General features: G+C 34.2%; 1 protein-coding gene across 6 annotated transcripts in view; it reads left to right on the top strand.

Moving 5' to 3' along the window:
• LOC124538672 (homeobox protein homothorax) overlaps positions 1-22,902 on the top strand; it is a 243,659-nt gene that overhangs the window by 169,530 nt on the left and 51,227 nt on the right. For all 6 annotated transcript variants that reach the window (XM_047115812.1, XM_047115815.1, XM_047115811.1 and 3 more), the window contains one exon: positions 13,894-13,970. In XM_047115812.1, the coding sequence (XP_046971768.1) occupies positions 13,894-13,970 (77 nt within the window). The remainder of the gene's footprint in view (positions 1-13,893; positions 13,971-22,902) is intronic.

Below are 22,902 nucleotides of genomic sequence, written 5' to 3'. Positions count from 1 at the left end.
TCTATTTGACGACCTCCGAGGTCCTGGGTTCGATTCCCAGCTGAGTCGATGTAGATTTTATCATTAGTTTTCTATATTGTCTTGGGTCTGGGTGTTTGTGGTACCGTCATTACTTCTGGTTTTCCATAACACAAGTGTTTTAGTTACTTACATTGGCATCAGAGTAATGTATGTGATGTTGTCTTATATTTATTTATTACGTTAATATTTTCATACTTACCAAGAAGTATCAAATTTCGTGAGTTACGTAGAATGCTTAATTCAAATTAAGAGTCAGCCTCAGTACCGTAGTCGATTACCTCGTCTGAAGAGACGGTAATGCCCGCAATATGTAGCGGGGTTAAATAACCAGCAGAGCTAAACGTGCTCGAAGCGAAGTCACCTGTCTCGAACAAAACGTTTCTTTACAATATCATGTACCTGGAGATATACAGCTGACTTCAAAGAAACTACAGACAAAGTGAAAACGGGACTCTCTCCGTTTGATTAGGCGCGTTCTTACGTACGCCTCGAGGCACGCTTTGTAACTTCTTGCTTTGTACAAACGCTCTGACAACATTTGCAATGATTCAAAGATATCAAAACTCGTCTTTGCTCTGTTGCCTTGTCGATTTCGGCGAGTAATATTTGATAAGTAGGTGAAGGATTTCGGTCTATTTTTTCATTGATTTTCCGTACTCTAGTTAAATATAGCTAACACTGTATTCGTTTCTAGGTAATTAGTAACGAAACTGAATTGATTGTTTCGAAACATTCAGGAGTTGGTGAACTGGATGAAAAATGAACAAAATCCAACTAAATTGCCGCACTGATTCATTTCGTTTTATTCGCTCGCAGTAAGAGGCATAGGTTAAAGGTATGAATTTATATTGCCGTCAATAAAAATGGTTTAAAAAGTTTCGAAAAAAAAAACATATACAGTGCAGTGCAAAAAAATGTCGCACGCGGCGCCAACGTCAATAAAATTTGATTTTTACGCAGAGCGCGATATCTCGCGCCGAATAAAATGTGCACTCTTTTAAACTGTTTTGTTCGTCCAAAAATCATTTTTGAAAGGCTTTCATAGCCTCAGCCCTGGAAATTTTATCGGACGTAATGTTTTTTTATGTGAAGTTTGGCATTTCGTAGTAATCCATACGGTATCCACCTATTTATGTAGTTTTTCATGAAAAATATACTATATCATTAATATTAATAATATCATCATGGATACGTATTCCAGTACAGTCCTACGCAAAAACGTGTTTAAAGAATTTATATTCAATAATAAAAATATATATTTCTTTGAAAAGAAACAAAAAATACAAAGTAGACTTAATTAAGAGCTATATAAAATAATTTCCTATACAGTTAATTCACAGCAGGCCATAAACAACGGTATCGCATAACAAACACATTAGGTAGATTAAAATAGCAAATCTTCACATAGGGATGGGCAAGGACTGGAAATGTTAAGTAAATAACGATGTACATGCATCGTTCGCTATTTACGATAATTACACCACTAAGGTCGACTGTTAATTACGATTTGCATTTAAACGCATTTGTATAATCACTTTCAATTTTCCTGTTTCGTCTGATTATATCTCGTGTAGATGCGACGTACCGGTTACAGAGAATATCAGTTGAATGTTATATGGGCAAGGTTTTGATGTATTCAATCTCCGATTAATAATGTATTTTTCCATATACTACGATGTATTTTTTTTTTCAAAAATTCTCCAATGATTTGTAATTGGCCAGTATTTCATGGACAATTTTAGAGGTTTTGTTGAGAAAATATAAGTGACAGAAATAAAAAAATATATTTGACAAAAAAGTTTTGACTCCAGCAAAATAGATTGCCTTGAACTCCTACCTTCAAGTGATTCTATAATAAAAAGCCTATCTCAATAGGTAGGAATATTACTAATATATTTTTAACTGATATAAATTTTGAGAAAACATTTATAAACATTTTATCTGAATAAAAGATAGGCTCAAGTGTCGTGTTAAATGTATCAAGAGTCAAAATCCATTCCACTAATTTTCCACTCGCTTCAGACATCAGCTCGTCGTATTTTTAATCTACCGTAAAAGTCTCTGAAAGTAAAGCGAATTCCATGTCTTCGATTTTTTGCATGTCACATTCATTTAACTATTAAACAATGACGACTGACGGCACTATTTCCTTTTAACGTTTTTCCACCTAAAATCTGAATAGTGCATATTTGGGTAGCTTACAGGCGAGATACACTCTATTTTAAACCTTAAATACGGTTTTTGTAATGTTTTTTTCGTTTTTTTTCCATTACCGATAGGCGATTGACAGGCCTGTCGCCGGTTTTTTGTCTGCTGCGGCTTTTATTTTCTGGTCTAGTCTAGGTGATTAGTCAGCACGTGTTCGGACGTTGTCGGATGTGACGTCTTTCACGTTAAGGTTCTGTTACATTGGACACGGGTTACATTTCTCTCGAGAGCTTTATTGAAAAACTATACGTTATGACAATGATATTCGATTGAATTTATGCATTCAATAACAATCCACGCATAATAAACTTTGTTTGTATATGAATGTCTAAAGATGTGACTACAAACATCGTCTTTACAAGTTTTTTGATAATAGCTGCTTAAAAATCTTATAGCAATGCACTAAGGTCTCAAACTTGAAGGCGCCATTACTACTGAAATGGCTATCAAAATTATAATATCAATTACCGATGCATTAACAATTCACATCAGAAGTCAGACGTTGCAGAAACGGGAGTCGTGAGCGGGATGGCGCTATGGAACATTGTAGGGTGCAAGGGGGAAGGGTGGCAAGGCAGCCGCCGTCGGAGAGCTGTCAAAATGTCAAATTTCAGAACGTTGCTCGGCGCAACTTCAAACGTGCCCCTACCGCTGGCATGCACTGTGCTACCTACCTCTAATATAGTTATGGCTGCCTGGTACTCCGTGTTAATATTCATGCATCTCATCCGGCTCCTAGACACCGAGCCATTTTCGTGAAAGCCTCTCCCGTTCCGCCACTATGAATATGAATGAATGAATTCCCCGTTCATTTCTTGGATTAAAGTTTTTACATGCATTCTGCATCATTAACGCATGATGTGTAGCAATTGATATTAATTGTGAGTGCATTTCGCGACGACGCGTTCACAATGATTCTCTCGAAGCATAAAACAATTTAAATAAATCAGAGTACATACCGTTTCTCTTAAGTTTTCACGTTTAATATATTCTTTTTCTTATTGTAACAACTTCAGTATTTTAAACTTGAAGTTCTAGATCATAAATAACGTTTAATGTAGGCATACATTTTTAAAATTCTAAAAGTTCATCTTCCTCGCTCCGACGTTTTTCTGTTTGACATGACGCAAAGTAACCATGTAAAACAAAATTGGAAATTTCAATTTCGTGTCTATTTCCTGAAAAACAGGCGGTTTTCTATTTTATCGTTTAAAAAATTCCACTGCCCACCGTCGCTCCTGTCTCACTCTTGACGTGAAGGATATTGGAATGGACCGAAAATGAGAAGCAAAAGAAACGCTGACGTTTCAATATGCACTCATCTGCACCGCACGAGCCCGCGAGTTAATTAATATCGTGCCCAAAAACTTCCCCCGACGAAAAAACACCCTAAAACCTTCACTTTGATATCAAAATTGTCTATAGCGATATCAATGAACGGCGAGTGACATCGAAAGCTCTCGGTCTTAATAATATCGTTTCTTACCTTTCCGAGCCGAGTAACAAGCTCGTACTCGACTCGTGGTATTTACGAACGTCAATCACAACTGTCAAAAGTGACAGTAGTCAAATCTCCGCCCAGTAATAACGGAAAAGGACGCTCCCAATTTGAAAAACACACGTTCGAAAAAGCGCGCGTGCTCGATTTGGCGATTAGTGTTTTTGAAAATGGAATCGTGGATCGTGTCGCCTTCGGGTGTTACCGCCTACAAGATGGCGGCCCTAATCAAGCTCCGTTCGCGGGGAAAGGCACCGAATGATATACAATTTTATTGAAGCGATGTGTTATTACCGAGTTGAACCTATAATTACGTGCGAACATAGCGCGTGGGAAGATTAGAAAAAACATCTTTGGACGGCTCGTGCTTTGTAATTGGGGTGTTTCGAGTTACGACCATTCATGATTTTGATTTGATTATAGCAATTTAGGTTTGCAAATAAAAAAGGTACAATTTATTTTCCCCTTATTAGGGAATCGTGTTCGTCGATCACTTCGAGCATTTATTTTATAATTCTAACTGATAGATATGTCCAATTTAACGACAAAATTTTACGTCTTGATATTTATCTTAATGCTTAATCGTAAGCGAGTTTAGTATCGAGATAGCTATTTCGAATTTCGAATTCAAAGCCGCAATAACCCCGTAGAGTGTTGAGTATCCATCATTCATTTGGCCAGCACTTGCTCGGTCCTGATTTATTGAGTGTCGGTCGTTCGGACAGACATGCCGGTTCGGTTCAGAGGTCGGTCCCTGATCAGACGCTTTCTTGTATTGAGATGTGCATATTCCATCGCTATATTATCTAAGTACCTACCCCTGAAATAATTGCCCTGATAACCGATAAATTACAATGCACTTTTTATTATTTTTGAATTTTCTCTTCTGAAGTTAGTTTAAGCTTTGATTACATTTAACGTCACTGGTTTAATATATGTCAGTATTTGTAATTCTCAATCTGAATAAATTATCACTGAATTTATTCGAATCGACTTTTCAAAGTAAGTTTTACTGATGAAACATTCATTTTGTAATATAAGATACATCTACAACAACATTAACAGCCTGTAAAGCTGTTTTCGGTTTCCTCTGCAGGGCTAAGGTCTCCTCTCCCTTTGAGGAGAAGGTTTGAAACATATTTCATCGTTTTCACGTAGAATTTCGATGAAATTAGACACATGCAGTTTTCCTCACGACATGAATTATAAACACAAATTAAGCACATGAATATTCAGTGGTGCTTGCCTGGGTTTAAACCCGCAATCGTCGGTTAAGATGTACGCGTTCTAACCACTACATACATCTACGATTAATGTCAATATGACAATTATAGTGTCTCTAAAAAGCCTACAGCCGATTAACTACTTCACTTTGAGCCAATATATCGGTAAACATTGTAAGGGCAACGGTACAAAAACCTCATCCTCGATTCGAGCTAGGTGTCACAGTACAAGACGGGAGCCCCGCCAAACCTGTGTCAACGGAGTCCGAAGGCGGGAGTTCCGCCCTCGCACGCGACCTCCTCACCGCCCCAGGCAAAGGTCATGTAGCAATCGTTGGGGAAGTGAAGCGAACTGGTGGGACAACGCATGTTGTGTTTTACTTGTTTTTTAATGAGCTACATATAGACCACTCACGGCACTAAAAAAAACTATCGATAAAGAATGATACTTTAGCAAAAGCAAAATTAATTAACAGAATACCCCGTACCGAACGATACATCAAAATAATCGTTTTAAATTGACTATTAATATCAAAAAGCCTAGTCGTCATATATTAAAATTATAGCACTAAAAGGCAAAGCTGTGAATATAGTCAGTTGAAACGGCTCGGCACATAAATTAAACGGCGAACCTTGATTAGCGCCGCGAGGAAATAAATAATAATCGATTCATTCGATTCTGAATCGAACCGAAAATAAACGTTCGCGTTTCCACGCCGACCGCCGCGTGTGGCCGCCGCTGAATAAATATTGACGATGTCACTGTCACTCTCGGCTCTGATTTTTTTTTTAATAATATCGTACGTAACAATGGCTTATATCGTCTTACAAACGGCTTAAATATTTGCTGTTTAGTAAATACTTTAACAAATATAATGGTTTTGGATTTCTAACAATATATTTCTTAAGAATATGACCACAAGAGCATTTTTTCGGCACTAAAGTAATAAATCAGTGAATACTAAAACAAAACTCCTAAATCACCGTAATGATATTCCTAAAACAACTGGGATCGTGTATAATCTGCATTATCAAGGGCCGCAGAGCAGCGAGACACGGCTTCGCATAAACAGCCGTTATCGCGTGACAAATTTCGCATCTAGCAGATATCGACGCGCGGTAAATCATCGCCGGTCTGCGCCCGCCTTTATGTCGCGCGTGAGTTATAATGTGCGCGTGGCTTTATATCATTTCTCTGTGATTTCTGTGTGTACTTTTCTGTCTTCGCCTTTTAAAAAATGATGTGTTGAAACTTGTGTCTGATTGGTTACTCTGTACTATGTCCAATTAAGTAATAGATACTTCATGTCCTAAAAGCGCAGTAACTGAGACGCACTGTAAGTGATAACTTAAATTTGGAGAGCTTACTTAGCTTACTTAGCTACTTTCACGACACAATTCGAAACCAAAGTCAAAAAATAATAACCAATACTAATAGTTGTATTTTTTTAATATTCACTCCGTTCGTTTGGCTTTTTTGAAATTACATCTGAAATATATACACATATACAAAGATAGATGCATAGAAACCGAAACACTATAACAATTAAACCAAAACAAATTCTATTAAAATAATATATTGTACAATAAATATGTTAACCAATAAATTCCCCCATCTACGTGTAACCGGAATGAACCGGTGACACGAGCACAATACAACGCGTCTGTTCGGACGGTGCGTTATTTATTGCCGCGCTGTATGAAAACAGCCTTAATTTATCTACAACAAAAAAAACGACACTTCTAGTAATAACAAGAAAATTATCTTCGAAGCATAAATAAAACGATGCGTCAAAACACCAAAATCAACAAATGAATGTTAGAATAAAATAAAAAAAAACACCCTAAAATCACGACGAACACCATTACCAAATCAGCTATAACTAGTTATAACCGATTCAACTAAAGCAGAATTTTATTCGACGTTTTTTCTAACACGAAAAATGAAATATATAAGTCGATATATAACCCATTGTCAATTTGCGTATTCCGCTACGTGGAGCTGTTGACGTGAACACAATACCTGTTCTGTGTCGGTTTTTCAGTCCCAGAGCTTATTTATTGCACGAGCCACATGCAAAACGGGCTAAATTGAAGCATAGGGCTGTCGCACGCTACTGTAAGATTTAAAACGGCGTTCAGTTACGTTGCACTTACACTTGCTAATAAATGTTGATAGTGAAATTTTCTTACACAAATATATGAACGTTCCCTTTTCAAATGTTGTGTTTATTGTTTTTTTTTTATTTAACAATTTTTATTGAAACAACGTATTATGTCCAAATAAAAATACGGTCTTTAATCATTTGTTTAATTCTTTGAGTGATGATTAATATTTAAAAATGTTGTCCTTTAATGAAAACGATTCAGCTGCAGCCCTGTTCCATTCAGCATCCAATAGGACCTCATACATACCGTCTTTTTTACCTCACTTTATCTTATTTCACTTCATTTTATTTCATTTCGCCAACCGTTTGTGTAGACCGCGTGCGCCCGCGCAGGTGCACGGCGCCTTTGATGTGTATTGATATGCAAAGTTTTATAAGTGAATACATATTCATCGATTTTTTTGGTATACAATGTATGATTTTGTTTTAAGATAGGGTTTGTTTGTTGAAATATATTCAAGTGAATCTTTATAAATAACAGATACATCTTTAGCTAAATGTCGGTTAGAAGAAGTACCGACATGTTCTTGGTCCTTGAGAATATATGCTGTAAGACGGACATTTCAGGCACAATATCGTAACAATAGTATATCTCAGGCAATGGTGTACATACTGGTATAAATTAGCGTCTCACGTTACAATGGTTATTGTAACCTCGCGTCACCGTAGTCCCAATTCCATCAAAGCGACAGCGTAGAGGAGTTGCGAACTATCTCATTTCCTAGCCCAGTTGTGCTTCCGAGCGGCCGTCAGCGCATCCGGCTCCACAGATTAGTATCAACATTTGACGTTTCACGCCATTGTCTCTATTGGCTCATTCATGGTGACGCTATTGGTCAAGCTACCGTCCGATTTTAACATACCATAGACATTAATGTATCTAGATAATACATTACCAGTTTCTGAAATTGTTTAAAAATATATTCGAATTGTATAAAGTCTGCTTTAAAGTCTAAAGTGCGGACGTTGTCCATTACAGATTTGCATAATTTAAGTTCTGTTCTGTGGTCGATATTAGTCTATGAATTCTTTATCCGCCCTCTTCGGCAGAATGTATCGGAAATTGGCAGGTGTCCTCTGAATAGATTTGCGCTTTTTACTTCCAAAACCACAATTCATTTGTCGGATATCAACACGAAAGAGGATTGCGATAGCGTTTTAATAGTTGATTCGACGCGTTCAGTAACAGCGATAAAATACACTTGGAACGAATGGATGTTATGAATCTCAATGTAAAATGTCTCCGAAATATGAAAAGATACTTATAAAAAAGTAACAAAAAGCAATTCCCTCTTTGAACTAAAGGGAGTATTTCGCACATAAACTAGGGTAACATAAATAAACAAGGCGCTAGAAACAGTGAAATACAGCCGGTGGGTAATAGTGCCATCCATCCGGTCACATCTTCGATAGGGTTAGTACACCTCCACACCTTTATGTGTCCCTGGTGGGACATAACGGCCCCATAGTCGAGAGGCCCGGTTTTTTGACGTCTATTTGTGGTCGCCCTTCGCCCTTAACGACTTCTTGTGTCCCTAAGCGAATGAGTTGGTAAGATTTGAATTAAATTTCAAAATTATATCGGCAAGTAAGGCGTAATTGAATTGTTTAAAATTGATGTATTCTATTTTGATCTTAGTGAACTGATACAAAATATATATATATTCCTTAAGGTAATCAATCACGCTAAATATGTTTGGAAAGCATGTCGTAAATTCTAAAATAATCAAAAGGCAAGATAGACTGTACTATTAGTTTTACCATCTATGAAAACTGGAAACACGTACGTACACAACGAGGTAAGGGCATGCATATTTTAGCTCAATCTGAAACGTCACGTCTCGAAAGAGAAAAATTTAATATATCAACCTGATACTGTTACCCGTTGAAATTAGGAAAAGAAACTAACCTCTGCTTTAGTTTTAGAAACTGCAATACAGTATGTTAATAATGTATACTTTAATATTTAAATTGGAAAAGTTTCAAGACACGATTTAAATAAAAACAACATTTGTATATGTCAAATAATTTGCTCAGCAGTCGCGTGTCACAACAGTAATAACGAGTTATATCGCTTGTACAACATTTATAACTTAAATTTAAACGATTAACAAGTAACCTCTACGAATATGCTAAAAATATATATTAAAAATAATGTCAAACTACAAGGAAAATTCACTTCATCCGAACCGCGCTGCGCCCCGCCGAGACACGCACGATGATTCTTACGACATTCGAAAATCACCGAGGTCCTGAATATATTATTATTGTTATGGCAAGAGCTGGGAAATTGTGAAATACACACACTCCGGCTGAATTATGCCGCCACGCATATCATTAGGGAATTTCTGCTTCGCGGCGCCAGATGAATTTTTCAACATACACCGAGATTATTTTATCGTAAAATATTGTTTTTTGGACGCTGTTCAACCTTAGAGACTTGTAATATTTTCTCTACACGAAGATTTCAAATACGAAAATCGATTAACAATAGATAGTCTCTGTATATTTCTGAATTTGATAATGAGTGATGAACTTGTAAGGTCCTAAAAATCGAATCTTAAACAAATATTGAAGTAAAGAAATATAGTTAAGTTATGTGAGCTAGCTATTCGTTAACGAATCTCGCGCACGACTTTCATCCTAACGAATTTCCATATCCCCACCCACTATCCCATAGATTTAGGCGCCAACAAATGGATTGTTTCTCTTTCCATAGCAAAACAAAATTTATAGTTCGCCGGCGAATTTTTCGAACCTTTTTTACCGTAGGGGCTCATGCTTTTTTCACTCCCGATACCGGATTTATTGCTAACTTATGCCCTGTATAATCGTGATTTTAATGCAGTTGTGATTTATGAGGGTGGAGACTACAGGATTGCTTTTCGAAATTTGATATCTCAATAGAGTTTATGATGCCCTGGTGCAATGCTTGTCGAATGATAGGAACATTTATATTGGGCAGAGAAAGTTAACAATTTTTAATGTTATTTTTTTATCACGCGTGGCTTTCATAGCAGTGATTGATTGATACAATAGTCATTGTTATTAGTAATTTTTATTACGTGTTAGGCTGAGAAACACTATTGAGTTATTGCTATGTTCACGGTGCCCCTTCTAAAAGGTGGCCATGGGCCAAACGTTGCAAATTAAAAATAATTGACGGACATCAGCAAAAACTTCGGGTCCCGTATAAATTTGACAAACACCGTTACCTGGCCGGGTCCGTTGAGTTTATCATTTTCCTGTTTTTATGTTCACCGTAATAGGCATCATAAATTTATGATAATGTTTTTTCGATTTTCGAAGCGACCGCTGACGAAAAACGCGAACAAAAACTGATGCCACCGCGTTACAGAGTAAGAGATATTTTTTCGAAAATGAGATACGACTTTTACATTATAATGTAATTATAATTATACTGTTCGTTATATATTTTATCGAGATCAAGATGGCCCAGTGGTTAGAACGCGTGCATCTTACCCGATGGTTGCGGGTTCAAAACCAGGCGAGCACCGCTGAATCTTCATGTGGTTAATTTGTGTTTATAATTCATCTCGTGCTCGGTGAAGGAAAACATCGTGAGGAAACCTGCATGTGTCTAATTTCATAGAAGTTCTGCCACATGTGCATTCCACCAACCCGCATTGGAACAGCGTGGTGAATATGTTTCTCCTCTCCTCAAAGGCAGAGGAGGCCTTAGCCCAGCAGTGGGAAATTTACAAGCTGTTGTTGTAGTAGTTTTTTTATATATTTTATAACAAGTAAAAAAATAATCTAATTTTGTATACAAAGCAAAATCACTAACACGAAGGAAATCAATCGAGCAATTTATAATTATTTCATCGCCGCCATCTTTCAATAAAGCAAACATAGATCATAAACATCCTGGTGAAGTATATCTTGCATTAATGCATTAGCCGCGGTGAGCTGAAGTCGATCGATTGTAATAATAAACAAGGTCGGACCTCCCCGGTGATAATTGGAATAAACCTATTTCGTTAAAGCATTTCACTGTTCTCTTTTAAGTAATCATAACTATTTTTTTTTAATTTGCCTGAAGACAGCATGCCATGGATTCTAATTCTCCTTGTGGACAGTATTATTATTATTAATTATGAAAAAATAATTTAACGGAGATATACGTATTTAAATTGTTTTCTGTTAATGTGAATTGTCATCACGAACAATAGAATTGCTTAATAATTTACGATAAAGATTACTTTTGAGATTAAAAAAACATATTTCGAACTGTAATAACAAGAGAGATGACGTCACGCGCTGATGTAATTCCTCGGACTGGGCTGAATTCAGTGAATCTATGCTTTGATTGTGACAAATGTTATTTTACAAATTGTTAGTTAAAATTCAATGAAATATAACTCGTGCTGTAAGGAGTTTAAATTTATCGACAGAAATATAGATCGTATTATTTGTGGCATAGTGCTCAAAATAGCTGACATGAAATGTAGTAGATGGCTCATTTATAATTGTTAGATTATTTTCATTTGGTACATCACGTACTGAATCTTGGATATTGTCCGCTAAAAAGATATCTGATGTGCTTGCTTGTGGCGCGATCCTGTTTCTCCATTACGTTGTATGTCAAAGGAATGACGTTTATGATATTTAAATATCATGGCAGAAGAATTGTATGACCATTTATAAGTTTATTGATGAAGTCACTTCAATTGCAGAAGCTTTTTTGGCTATTTGATTGATTACTAAAAGGCTAAAACTAAAAGATTATAAATCAGAAACTTTTAAAAAACTGACGCTATTTCATTGTTTCTTTACTGTTTTTATCGATATGACAAATTCCAAAATTTGAATTTCCAAATAGACAAATCATGGTAACATTACATTCAGATAGAATTGTCTCCTGTTTTCATAACTAGATTTATCATATTCGTCAATTTAATAATTTATATTTCGAACATTTAGACGTATATAAAAATTTTATTTCGTAAAAGTCTTTTTAATGCCATTCAGAGATCGCTTGATGTTTATTCGCATCTTGAACAATATTGTCAGTTTTATAGAGCGTAGGTTTAAAATAAACAGCCAAGATTATTGCTTTACGATGACATAAAACAGGTCGGAACGTAATTCGCCCCATAACAACCCCTCGAATGGGATTGCTGTCTTTCCACGTGTAATTTTCACCATGAATGCATTATAGATGCTCCGTGTGACGGTTTCGTTATTGAGAATACGAAACAAATTATCTTGTGTGTGTTGAAACTTTTTTTAATGTTTACTTTTTTTTGTCAGTTGCCATATTAATTTTTTTTATCTGTAGTCTGTTAAAAAAAACAAATTAAATATTGCGGTTCCCTAACATCGTGTAAGGTTGCACTGTCCGAACAACAGATAACGCTTGATAACGCTATTTCTGCGAGTGTGGTAACTTTAATCCGCCATTTATTTCCAACTTGTCTGTATAAATCATAATAAAGCCGTGTCCACACGCGGACAATGGTGCGTTATGCGTAAGATACACTCGTAGCGGCTGACGTATCAATTTCTCTGGGAAACCGGCCTTATCGGTGAAATCTGTGTCTTTTTGGTTTTTATTTATTGCAACGAAAGAGTTATGTTTGTAAGCGATTTACAAATGCGTCGACCACACCGGAGAATAAAGAGAAAGTCGACAGTGTCTTAGCAACCGTTTGTGTATTGTTCTGACGCAAGCTGCCTGCGAAATCTTCCTTAAAATATATATTATGTATTAAATACATACGGATGATGATGTCCAGTTGTAGCAAATATATGTGTCATAATCAGTTGAAATGACAAAATTGTTAAAACTAGTTATGAATTAAAAATGTCTGCTGTATGGTTTTTTCCGGAGCAAGTTTACTATCATTATAGAAAACCCAATAACTTTTGACCAAGCCGACCCAGTACGGAATCCAGGAGCTCTGAATGTGCATCCTTTAACTAGATTAATTAACAGATATTTATTTGTATTATCTAAATAAATTATTTAACATTTAAAAGCGTATATTTAAGTTTCTTAAGATAGTCACGTTTCAAAACAGCCGGTATCGACCGGGGACTCGAACCGGTTAATAATTTACACATACGTTACCTGCGGTTGTACCAGGGTTACATGAAATAGAGAAGGTCTCCCGGGGACCTTCCCTCTGACTCGCACGGCAAAAACCAATGTCATTAGATACGTGCTACCCATGTCTCCTTTACATTTGGAATTTACTAACATTTTTCCTGTTCTAAAACGGCATATAAATGATAATTATATCACACATACAAACTTACTTATTAAATATAAATATTACGACCGTGAAGTATGCGTGACTTTGTTAATACATAAAAACATATATATCTACTGTCGAAACTCATAACTTTCTATCTGTTGTTCTCTATTTGAAGGGATGAGTGAGTCAGTAATTACAGGAATCAAAACATTACATAAATCCCATAGTTGGCGGCGTATTGACGGCTTATACTTGTGTATGGGCGATGGTGACTCCATATCGAGTTGACCATCTGGGTTGTAAGTTTGCCTTTAAATAGCCAATGCCATATAAACCTCTTTAGTTAAGAATAATCTTAAAATGTTCGATTTTGTTTCTATAAATCTAACGCTAAATAAAAAAATAAAACGAAATTTCAATGGATTGAGATCCGTAGAAAACTCGCTCGCTAGAGGCAATTTCACTGAAATTCCCATACGAAGTAATCAAATTGAATTAGCGAAATGGCTGGAGAGAAATTCGATTTTTCTTATCGTGATTATTTTCTTTTCCAGCATCCGTACCCATCGGAGGATCAGAAGAAACAGTTGGCACAAGATACAGGGTTAACGATACTACAAGTAAATAATTGGTGAGTAATTTTAACATTATTAATTATACTTATAAACAGTGACTGTACCTTTCTCCTGTGTGTTTATATTTTGTAGTCATTTAAGAGATAAAGCATACCAAACAAAATATTTGGTAGTAATAGAAACATATATATATCGAAATATACGATCGAATTTTTACTTTTTATATAATACTAAATACATTAATTTCATGAGCAATAAATACTTTTAGGAAATTGAATTGAGTGCAAAACCCACATAAATAGAAATGCTATAAGTAAGATGTGCTTATATTGTTTTAAGAGTGTAGATATCCACCTCTAGAGTAGGTAAATGTTATTTAATTAAATATGTATAATATGCAGAGTAATACTATTATTTTTTTCAAAAAAAACTTAAAACAATTACAAAAATATGTACAGACAGAAACAACACTCAGTACAATTTTCGCTTCTTAATATCTGGCGTTGTTTTAACTTTGACGCTTTCATTCTTATAGTTTCGATTATTTATTAAAGTATATTCTAAATAACTGTAAAGTAAAGTAAAGTAAATAAACTGCATTAAATCGAGTCAAACTCTTAACTGTATTCATTCAGTCGATAAAGTACCGTTCAAGTCGTTCAGTCTCCATCTTAAAAGCCAGTGTTATAGAAATATAGAAAACCTGTCGCCATTAGCCGTCACAAAGTGTGCTGTTTTAGGTATTTTAAATATCGCCAACGCATCGTGTGACCAACTTGTGACCATTGTGTTAGTAACTGCTCTTCACATTGATTGCATTTATTAAAACTTTTCATAAAATAATATAATTAAATTTATAGTTTTCAGTGTTACCAGAAAATTAATATGATTGACTTATAATTGTCGTTATGTTTTTTTTGTATTAAATGCCTGTACCCTCTAAGAATATATCATTTCGAATCTCAAGTAGGAATACATATTTTGTATGTCTCATAAATTAGGGATAAAATAAAATAAAAGAGTTTCTAGTATTGTTAAATTCTGGTTATATTTTATTTAAAATAATATTTTTTTCAAATACACTTTTATGAAATCAATCTCATCAGTTAGAAAACAATTATTATAAAAATATTCAGTTTAGAAAAAGCGAAATCGAATCTGCTAATTAATTCGCCAAGTGCGATATGATTCAATTCAATCATAAAAATCATTTGAAGATCATTAAAACGCTGACCGTCTGAGACAGCTTTACGGTCACACACTCAGGCTCGTATGGAAATATCATGATTATATCGACTGGAATGGCATAAAATATCAAAGTTTACGACCGCAGCTAGCACCTAGCAATAAATGCGCTTATTAATGACATGGATTCCTTCAGAATTAATACTAGAATATACAATAAAAATATATCTCGAATACTCAGTATTTCTTGGTAAAAGCGAAATTACATATCGAATTAATTTAAGCCATATGCAAACTCTCAAGTTTAGCTTCAGTTTTATCTGGAATTTAAACACAAGTATAATTTACAGGCGAAATTCGGAAATTATGATTTGATAAGTACTGTCGACTCTTTTCACAATAGCCAATACGTAGGCAGTTTCACTGATGGGTAAGGTTTTGTGTATCATACTCGGAGTAATCAGCAATACTTGGTAATGTTCTATTCCAATTTGAAGAGCAATAACACATTAGGGAGGGTAACAGGCACAAGGGACATAACATAATATCTTCCAAGGTTGGTGCAAATGGTGAATATTTCTTACAGCACTAGCCTATGGGTGACACCATATATCATAAGGTAGCACATTTGCCTTTGCACTTACATATTTTATAAAAAAAAACGATTCTCAACGGAGACGATACTTCTTTGAAGATGCCATCGTTCACAGTTGTGTATAAACAATGGTACAATCTTTCCTTATTCTCATAATCCGATGGGACCCCACTTTGACACGACGAGAGATAATTTATGGTGTGGGAATATTAAGGACTCTGAAATAACTGGTCTGGTCTGGGGTGGGAACTTAGGATCTTAGTATTGTCAAACTCATTGGCTTGCTACTAAGTTATTCCTACACAAGTCTGATACACAACTACAAGTATTATTAAATAAATAAAAAAAAATCTTCACTTTTTTCATCAATTAATAAATATAACCTATCACATGTTTCCAAAGTTTCCATACAATCTTATCCAATGAAAGTTTTCGAAGACGTTCTATAGATACGGACGATGGTTTGAAGCTTATAGAAGATTTTCTCATAAAATACGGCATTATTTAAACAATATGCTAGTCTTAAAGGGTTAGTGCAGTAATAAACGTGATTCAAATCGACACGTGCAATTTGTTAATACCTACGTGTTTTGCAATGTGTGGGTGCGACGCGGGCGCATCATGGCCGCGCTAATAAAATGTCAGACAAATTGACCATCGGTGCCAGCCAGATATGGACCCGGCCCTTTTTGTTTTGCAATACGATTTATATATTATTTAAATGCGATATAAGGATTGTGAATGGGTGGGCCTCTTTATATCTTAGAAATAGTGGTTACTTTCGTTATGGATATTATGTAACCTTTTAAGATGTTTCCATCTTAAATCAAATCATATAGAATTTTTATTATATTTTGTTGTGTGTTAATTGCGTCTCAGAAATATTAAGCTGAATAGAGTACAGCCTTTGTGAAAAGATCTTTTTAAAAAAAACATAGGTCAATGATTTCTAAGAACGCCTAGACACGTTTTTGAAAGTATGCTAGTACTTCACCCATATGTCACGTTGGACGTGAAACGTCAGTCTGATGAGGTGAGAGGTCGCACGGCCTTTGCCTATTAACTTTATACCTCCTCGCGCGCATGAGTGCCTAGTACCGCTGCGGGATAAATTACAAGGTGTAATTAAATTTTTTTTGTTGACTCATTACAAAATTCGTTTACAAACCTTAAATTATAATTTCCCATGAATATTTTAATGGTGAATAGAAATACTATTTAAAAAAAAAGCTTAAACATCATCCTTTTTGAAGGAATCAATACAATATGTCTACCCTAAAGATTTTATTACTGAATTACAACCAATTAAAGTATTCGTGGTTATTGTATTACCGGTAATAAACATTAAGTAAAGTGAAATTACTATTCCCGAGTCAGTAAATCAAGTGCCATAACATACAGGAAGGGTTAATACGCCCTTTGTGTAAACAGGTGGCTGAACCCCTTTTGATTGCACTTACAGCATCTCGAGAGAATGTTTAATGTAAATATTTGATTGGCTAAGCTTTTCCTGCGTTAACGCGTTACCGTTTTTGTCTTTTACGTGTATATTGTAATATAATAATTAGTATTATGTTTTATGATAAATATTTTTATATTCTCTAACACTTTATTGATAAATAAAATTAATTTGCACAAAAATCGAATTATTCAAATCGAGTTAAGGACAACTCGAGTCACGAGGCTCACATAACAGAGATGCAAATGTCCAAACAATGTTACAAACACAAGGTTCTCAGTCGAATTGAAACCGCCGCCGCTGGGACTCTGTCGAATTAACGAACGCGCCCCTAATTGGTATTGTATGAAGATGCAAATTCGAAGAATGGTAAGAGCTCTCTCGTATTGTTGGGCTCCTAGTACATGTAATTGATAAGGCGTCCGGATTTGAATTTCAAATTTTATTTTTCATTCATACCTCCAGGGAGTTTCCTTCCCAAATTTCACTTCCTATCATTTCGTTGCCTTTTGTTTGAATAATAAAGCAAGTACAAACTCCAACGATTATATAATTGCTGATTTTGTGATATTCCATTCGAGATTATAAAATTAGGTTGTTATTTAAAATCTAACATCACTTAACAAAATTGGGTACCCATATTCCCCTCCAAAACGAAACTATAATATCTTAAAGTAATTTTATTAATATAATCTATAATATTGTTAAAAAATTAATAACATTGAGTTTAACAAAAAACGTATCAATAATTAACAAAAAAACTTATAAAGAGAAAACGTATGCAATTCGCGTTTAACAGAAACATTTTAATTTAAATTACAGAATTAAAAAGACGCCGTAATAGAGCAATACATTACTTTACTTTTATGATTAAAAAACAAAACGAGAACAATAATTTCACGGCAAAAGTCTAAATTTTAGCGATGATACTACGCAGCGCAATTAGTTGTATAATAATCGTTATATATAAAACCTTTTTCAAAACGAACTGCATCTTGTGGGCTATGTATGTTTCTATATTGATTTAGTTGATTTTTCAATAGGCAATCAAAAAATAACTCCTCTACGTTTACTAGTATATATAAAAAAGAAAATTCTGCATACTTCAAACATAGATGTTTCTCTTTTTTGCTTCTCAATAAATTGTTTTTTTAGTAATTAGCAATAAATACAGTAGAACTATATACATATTTATTTTTATTTAGGAGCTGTAAATAAGGCAAGTTTAAAAGCGTATTTTCGTCATATCACCAAAATAAGTAACTTTATTTCATGGAATTTGATGAGTCGCCATAATACATATTTTAATTAAATCATTCATAAATTAGTAATAATCATGTAACAAGGACAATTATTAGTAATTAAAGCAACAATTCACTTATTCACACCGCTCATAACGGCACATTGCGCATATAGTGGACAAAGGCTATACTGAAATCGGATAGCTATTGATGGGCCCACAATAGCCGGCTAAGCTAGCCGGCTAGGCATCGCGACAGTCTAGATTAGACGGCTTACAGGTATTACGCTTGATTAGTGGCCAATAGATTGTAAGTGGGGATAACATGTTAATTATTATTAAGTCCCTTAGTAATTTGTGATTTAGTGATATTGTCTTTCAGCGTCCAATACGTATTTGATAGCAATATAATGAGTTATATAATTAAACTAACTATATGCTCGACTACGTGTTATGTTATATCAATATATACATTTCATCATACACAGCATTTTGTAATTTAATTCATGACTCAATAAATAAAAAAATCGAAAATCTGCTAGCAGAATTTTCAAATTATTTGGCTGAAATAAAAATTAAAAAATAAAATAAAATTAGTAAAACCTACTTTGGAGTATTTATTTAAATGAAAACTTTATTACGCTTAAGGGTTATTCGGAAAAGTTTATTGCTAGCGCGGAAAAAGAATATTTCCTGACCATAAACAACGAATCGACGTAAAGAAGTTGCTACAAACCGATGCACACACACATTTATGCTAATACAACTGTTACAATTCTTTAGAAAACATGCGAATATTTTTTACCTAATTCATTTCACAAACAAGTTCAATTTGAATATTTATGCTGTTAATGCACTACATTGTTGCTTAATAGTTCTTTTGTAAATATCTAACTGTATATATAATTAACACTAGTTTTTAATGTGTGTGTAAAAAACAAGTAATACAATGTTTGAAATATATACTAAAGAATATAAAAACCTTTAATATATTTTTTAAAGGACTATATATATACATATACATATATATGTATATATATTGACACGTGTTATGCAATAAAACTTACCTGCGTCACAAAATGAAATACCAGGGTGGCATGACTATCAGGGAACGACGCAACCTCCGCGATGTTTTTGCTGCCCTGGTAATTCTACGTTCCGCTGCGTCATTCTGGGCGCCTAGTAAATTAACTTAATAAATAAATAAAATCGTTTTGAACATGCTGTATGTAAATTAGTTGATTGTTTTAATTGTTATAACTTCTATATTAAATCGAAAATTGTTTATTTAATTGACTTAACATTCTTCTGACGTATCTCAAGAACAAAATAAATAGACATCAAATTCGCTAATACATTTTACAAGCAAACAATAAGTTGTCAACAATATAAATACACTAGTGAATAATTTGCAGCATTTCCAAAGGTGAGTAGTAAACCTTCTGTATAGCCACTAAAGCTGGTCCCCAGGGCTCCTCGGGCCGTTGAAACTCACAAAATGTCCATCAAGTATCAGCCGGCCTCCGTTTACGAGCATAGCCCGTAACTCGCGAACACTTCGGCTTAATACCGCAGGATTTTGTTAACCCGATAAGATCTGAGAAATCTCCTCTTGAATATTTTTGCGCATTTTTTTTTGTATTTTTACGACGGATCTCGACTTATTTTTATATGCTTTTAAAAGGCCCCGTTGTAAATTTAAGCGTCGTGTTATTTTTGTATTTAACTCGCGACAAATAACAAAAAAAATAAAGCGTTTTATTTAGAATTGGTGTTTGATATTTTTTTATATCTTATTTAATAAACTATACTGTACTAGGTGGTAGATTAAATATTGGACAATGGTTTAAATGGCTACAACGTTGCGTTAGCCACCTTTTATTAGTTAATTAATCGGTTTTTACTATTAATTAAGTTGTAACCTGTTCGTTTAGATAAAATAAATTAAATTGAGATAACTTACTGTCGCTAAGTCTTACTTATGTCGTTGTCCTCTTAAGTAATACAATGGTGTGTTTAAGTTGCGTTCTGCTAAGCCTAAGGAAATTACTTAGAAAAGGAGTTTAGAAAAGGAGAAGAGCAGGGTTATGTATTTGAAAGTATGTAAAACCTTTTTTTATTAAACTCAAAACTCGAACTCAAATTCCTTTATTCAATACAGAAGCATTACACTAACTTATTGATGGTCAGATTAAACACTACCACCGGTTCTGAAAAAATACCCTGACCTGAGAAGAAACGGAGACAAAAACTTAACAGGACTTTTTTTGTCAAATTAATTAAAAACATATATTGAATATAAATAGAAATAGCCAGGAGACGATCGTTTCATTTCCAAATAATAAATAAATATCAAATCGAAAGGTGTCTCAAGACATCAGGTTACTATGGTCCCTTCTTTATATAGAGTCACAGGCACAATAAAATAAAATACAACGATTGCAAGTAATTAAATGAAATAAATAAAAATTGTAATAAAATTGCAATACCTATAAAAAACATATCATATCGAAAACAGCTGCCGATAACCACAGTTGGTATACTGCAAGTAATTCTATAGGCCATACGCTTTTAAACACACAATACTCAATTCTAAAATGTCATAACGTTTGAAGTCTTACTTATTGGAGAATGTGAAAAATAAAGTGTCAAATATTGTAATCAGTATATATTATGACTTTAAAAATTGGTTATTTAGTATCGAAAATTGAAAATAATAATTAATTTATTAAAAACTACATTAAAATATGCGTTTTTTTAAACAGCCATATTGTCGAAGTAGCGTTTCGCTATTTAAATATGGAATATTTAAATTGATATTTTTCGGCGAATATGTAATACAATTAAAAAAAAATCTTTTACTGGGTGTCTTTTAGGCTATTTTTTATTTCCATTTAGCTTACATTACAAGCGTCAAAATTATAACGCTCTGTAAGAAAAGATAATTGAAAAAAATATTAGAAATACAAATATAAGCACCACAGACTATACATAAATTCAAATGAGACATGAAATTTCGTAGCGAAATAGCACTTAAACCATCAAAAACGTATCAAGACGATACATCGCCCCACAGCACTCCGGGTATTCATCTGAGGCCATTGGAATCCATTCAGACACGACTATCAAATCACGTATCGCGATCACCATACCGTAAAAGAAAACACACTATTTCGCATTTTACCCTGCGTTTACTACACCTTTGGTGACGATGGGAGGGTTTTTCTTTTAGTAACTTTGGAAACATACGGGGTTCAATTGCGTTCAAAAACTGAGACAATTTTTTCGAAGATTATTGAAATTTTTGATGTCAAATTTTAGTAATGAAATTTTATTTGACCTTTAAATTCAGACTAAATGTATAATTGTTTTGTACTTTAACATATTTTTGATCACTAAAGTCATTTTGAACTTTCTTTTAATTAAATAATGCAGTACATATATGCAATTATCGTTTAAGTAAAGGTTTCCATTTTAAGTTCTGAAGTGTTTAAATTGGGAAGATTTAGTTCCTCATTAATACCAAGCTAAAATTTGTCAGCTAACACATACCGTCTCGTCTTATGGAAACTATAAAATTCTCTACAACATATATATTCACACAAAAACCGCGTCGATCCGGTGCATTTTATCTTCCCCTATGTCTCCCGCTACCATGGTATTGTTCCTGATAAAACAGCCATTTCCCGTCTGTAATCGGAGGCTGAATTTTTACCAGATCGGTATCAGCGCGAATGAGGCGTTCTCGGCTTCAATGCGCCGTTACGGAGGTCGATTGCCATTTCCCTAACGCGTTGCCAGTTTAAGGTGCTATTGTCTTTATTTATGTTGAGAAACATTGATTTCTCTTTATAATCAAACGCTTTATAGTTCTTTTGTTTAAACATAAAATTACTGAATAAAATATTGGCCATATAACTTCTAATAAGTAACAAATTCATTCATGCTTATTGTCGTGGTCAGTAAGAAACATTCATGAATCGATAACCACATTGTACCATTCATCAGAGCTACGTGGAATACGCACAAAGCCTTCTCCTCAATAAGAAGACTTTGCCCAGCCGTGGGATATCTACACTGACTTGAATATAAATGGGATCGTTTAATTTCGTTATTTCTTTCATTTATAGGCTACTTCTAATTGATACATATTAAATTTGAGATTAATTATAAATCAAAACTCCATTTCTTGTACAAATATTAATATAACTTCACAAACATAAACAATAAACTTAAAAACGAAGGCAAGTCTTACTTATTTACTTAAAATGTTACTTAAACCCCGCCTATCGTGATCATCAAACGATCTCAGTGACACCATATTAAAATCATCAATAACAATTACTGTAAAAAAACAGTCGTTAAAAATGTAAATTGAAAGCGGAATCACATAATCGTCCGTTAATCTACGCCAATACGGTCCCAATAACAGTCAGTAACGGTAAGATCCGCGTAATTATAACGTAAACAAGCGATGAATTAAACAGAAGAAAAACAATTACCCATGAT

The sequence above is a fragment of the Vanessa cardui genome, chromosome 20 (assembly GCF_905220365.1).
Source record: "Vanessa cardui chromosome 20, ilVanCard2.1, whole genome shotgun sequence".
In the NCBI taxonomy this organism is placed as follows: Eukaryota; Metazoa; Arthropoda; class Insecta; order Lepidoptera; family Nymphalidae; genus Vanessa; species Vanessa cardui.
This window is presented reverse-complemented; position numbering and strand designations above follow the sequence as displayed.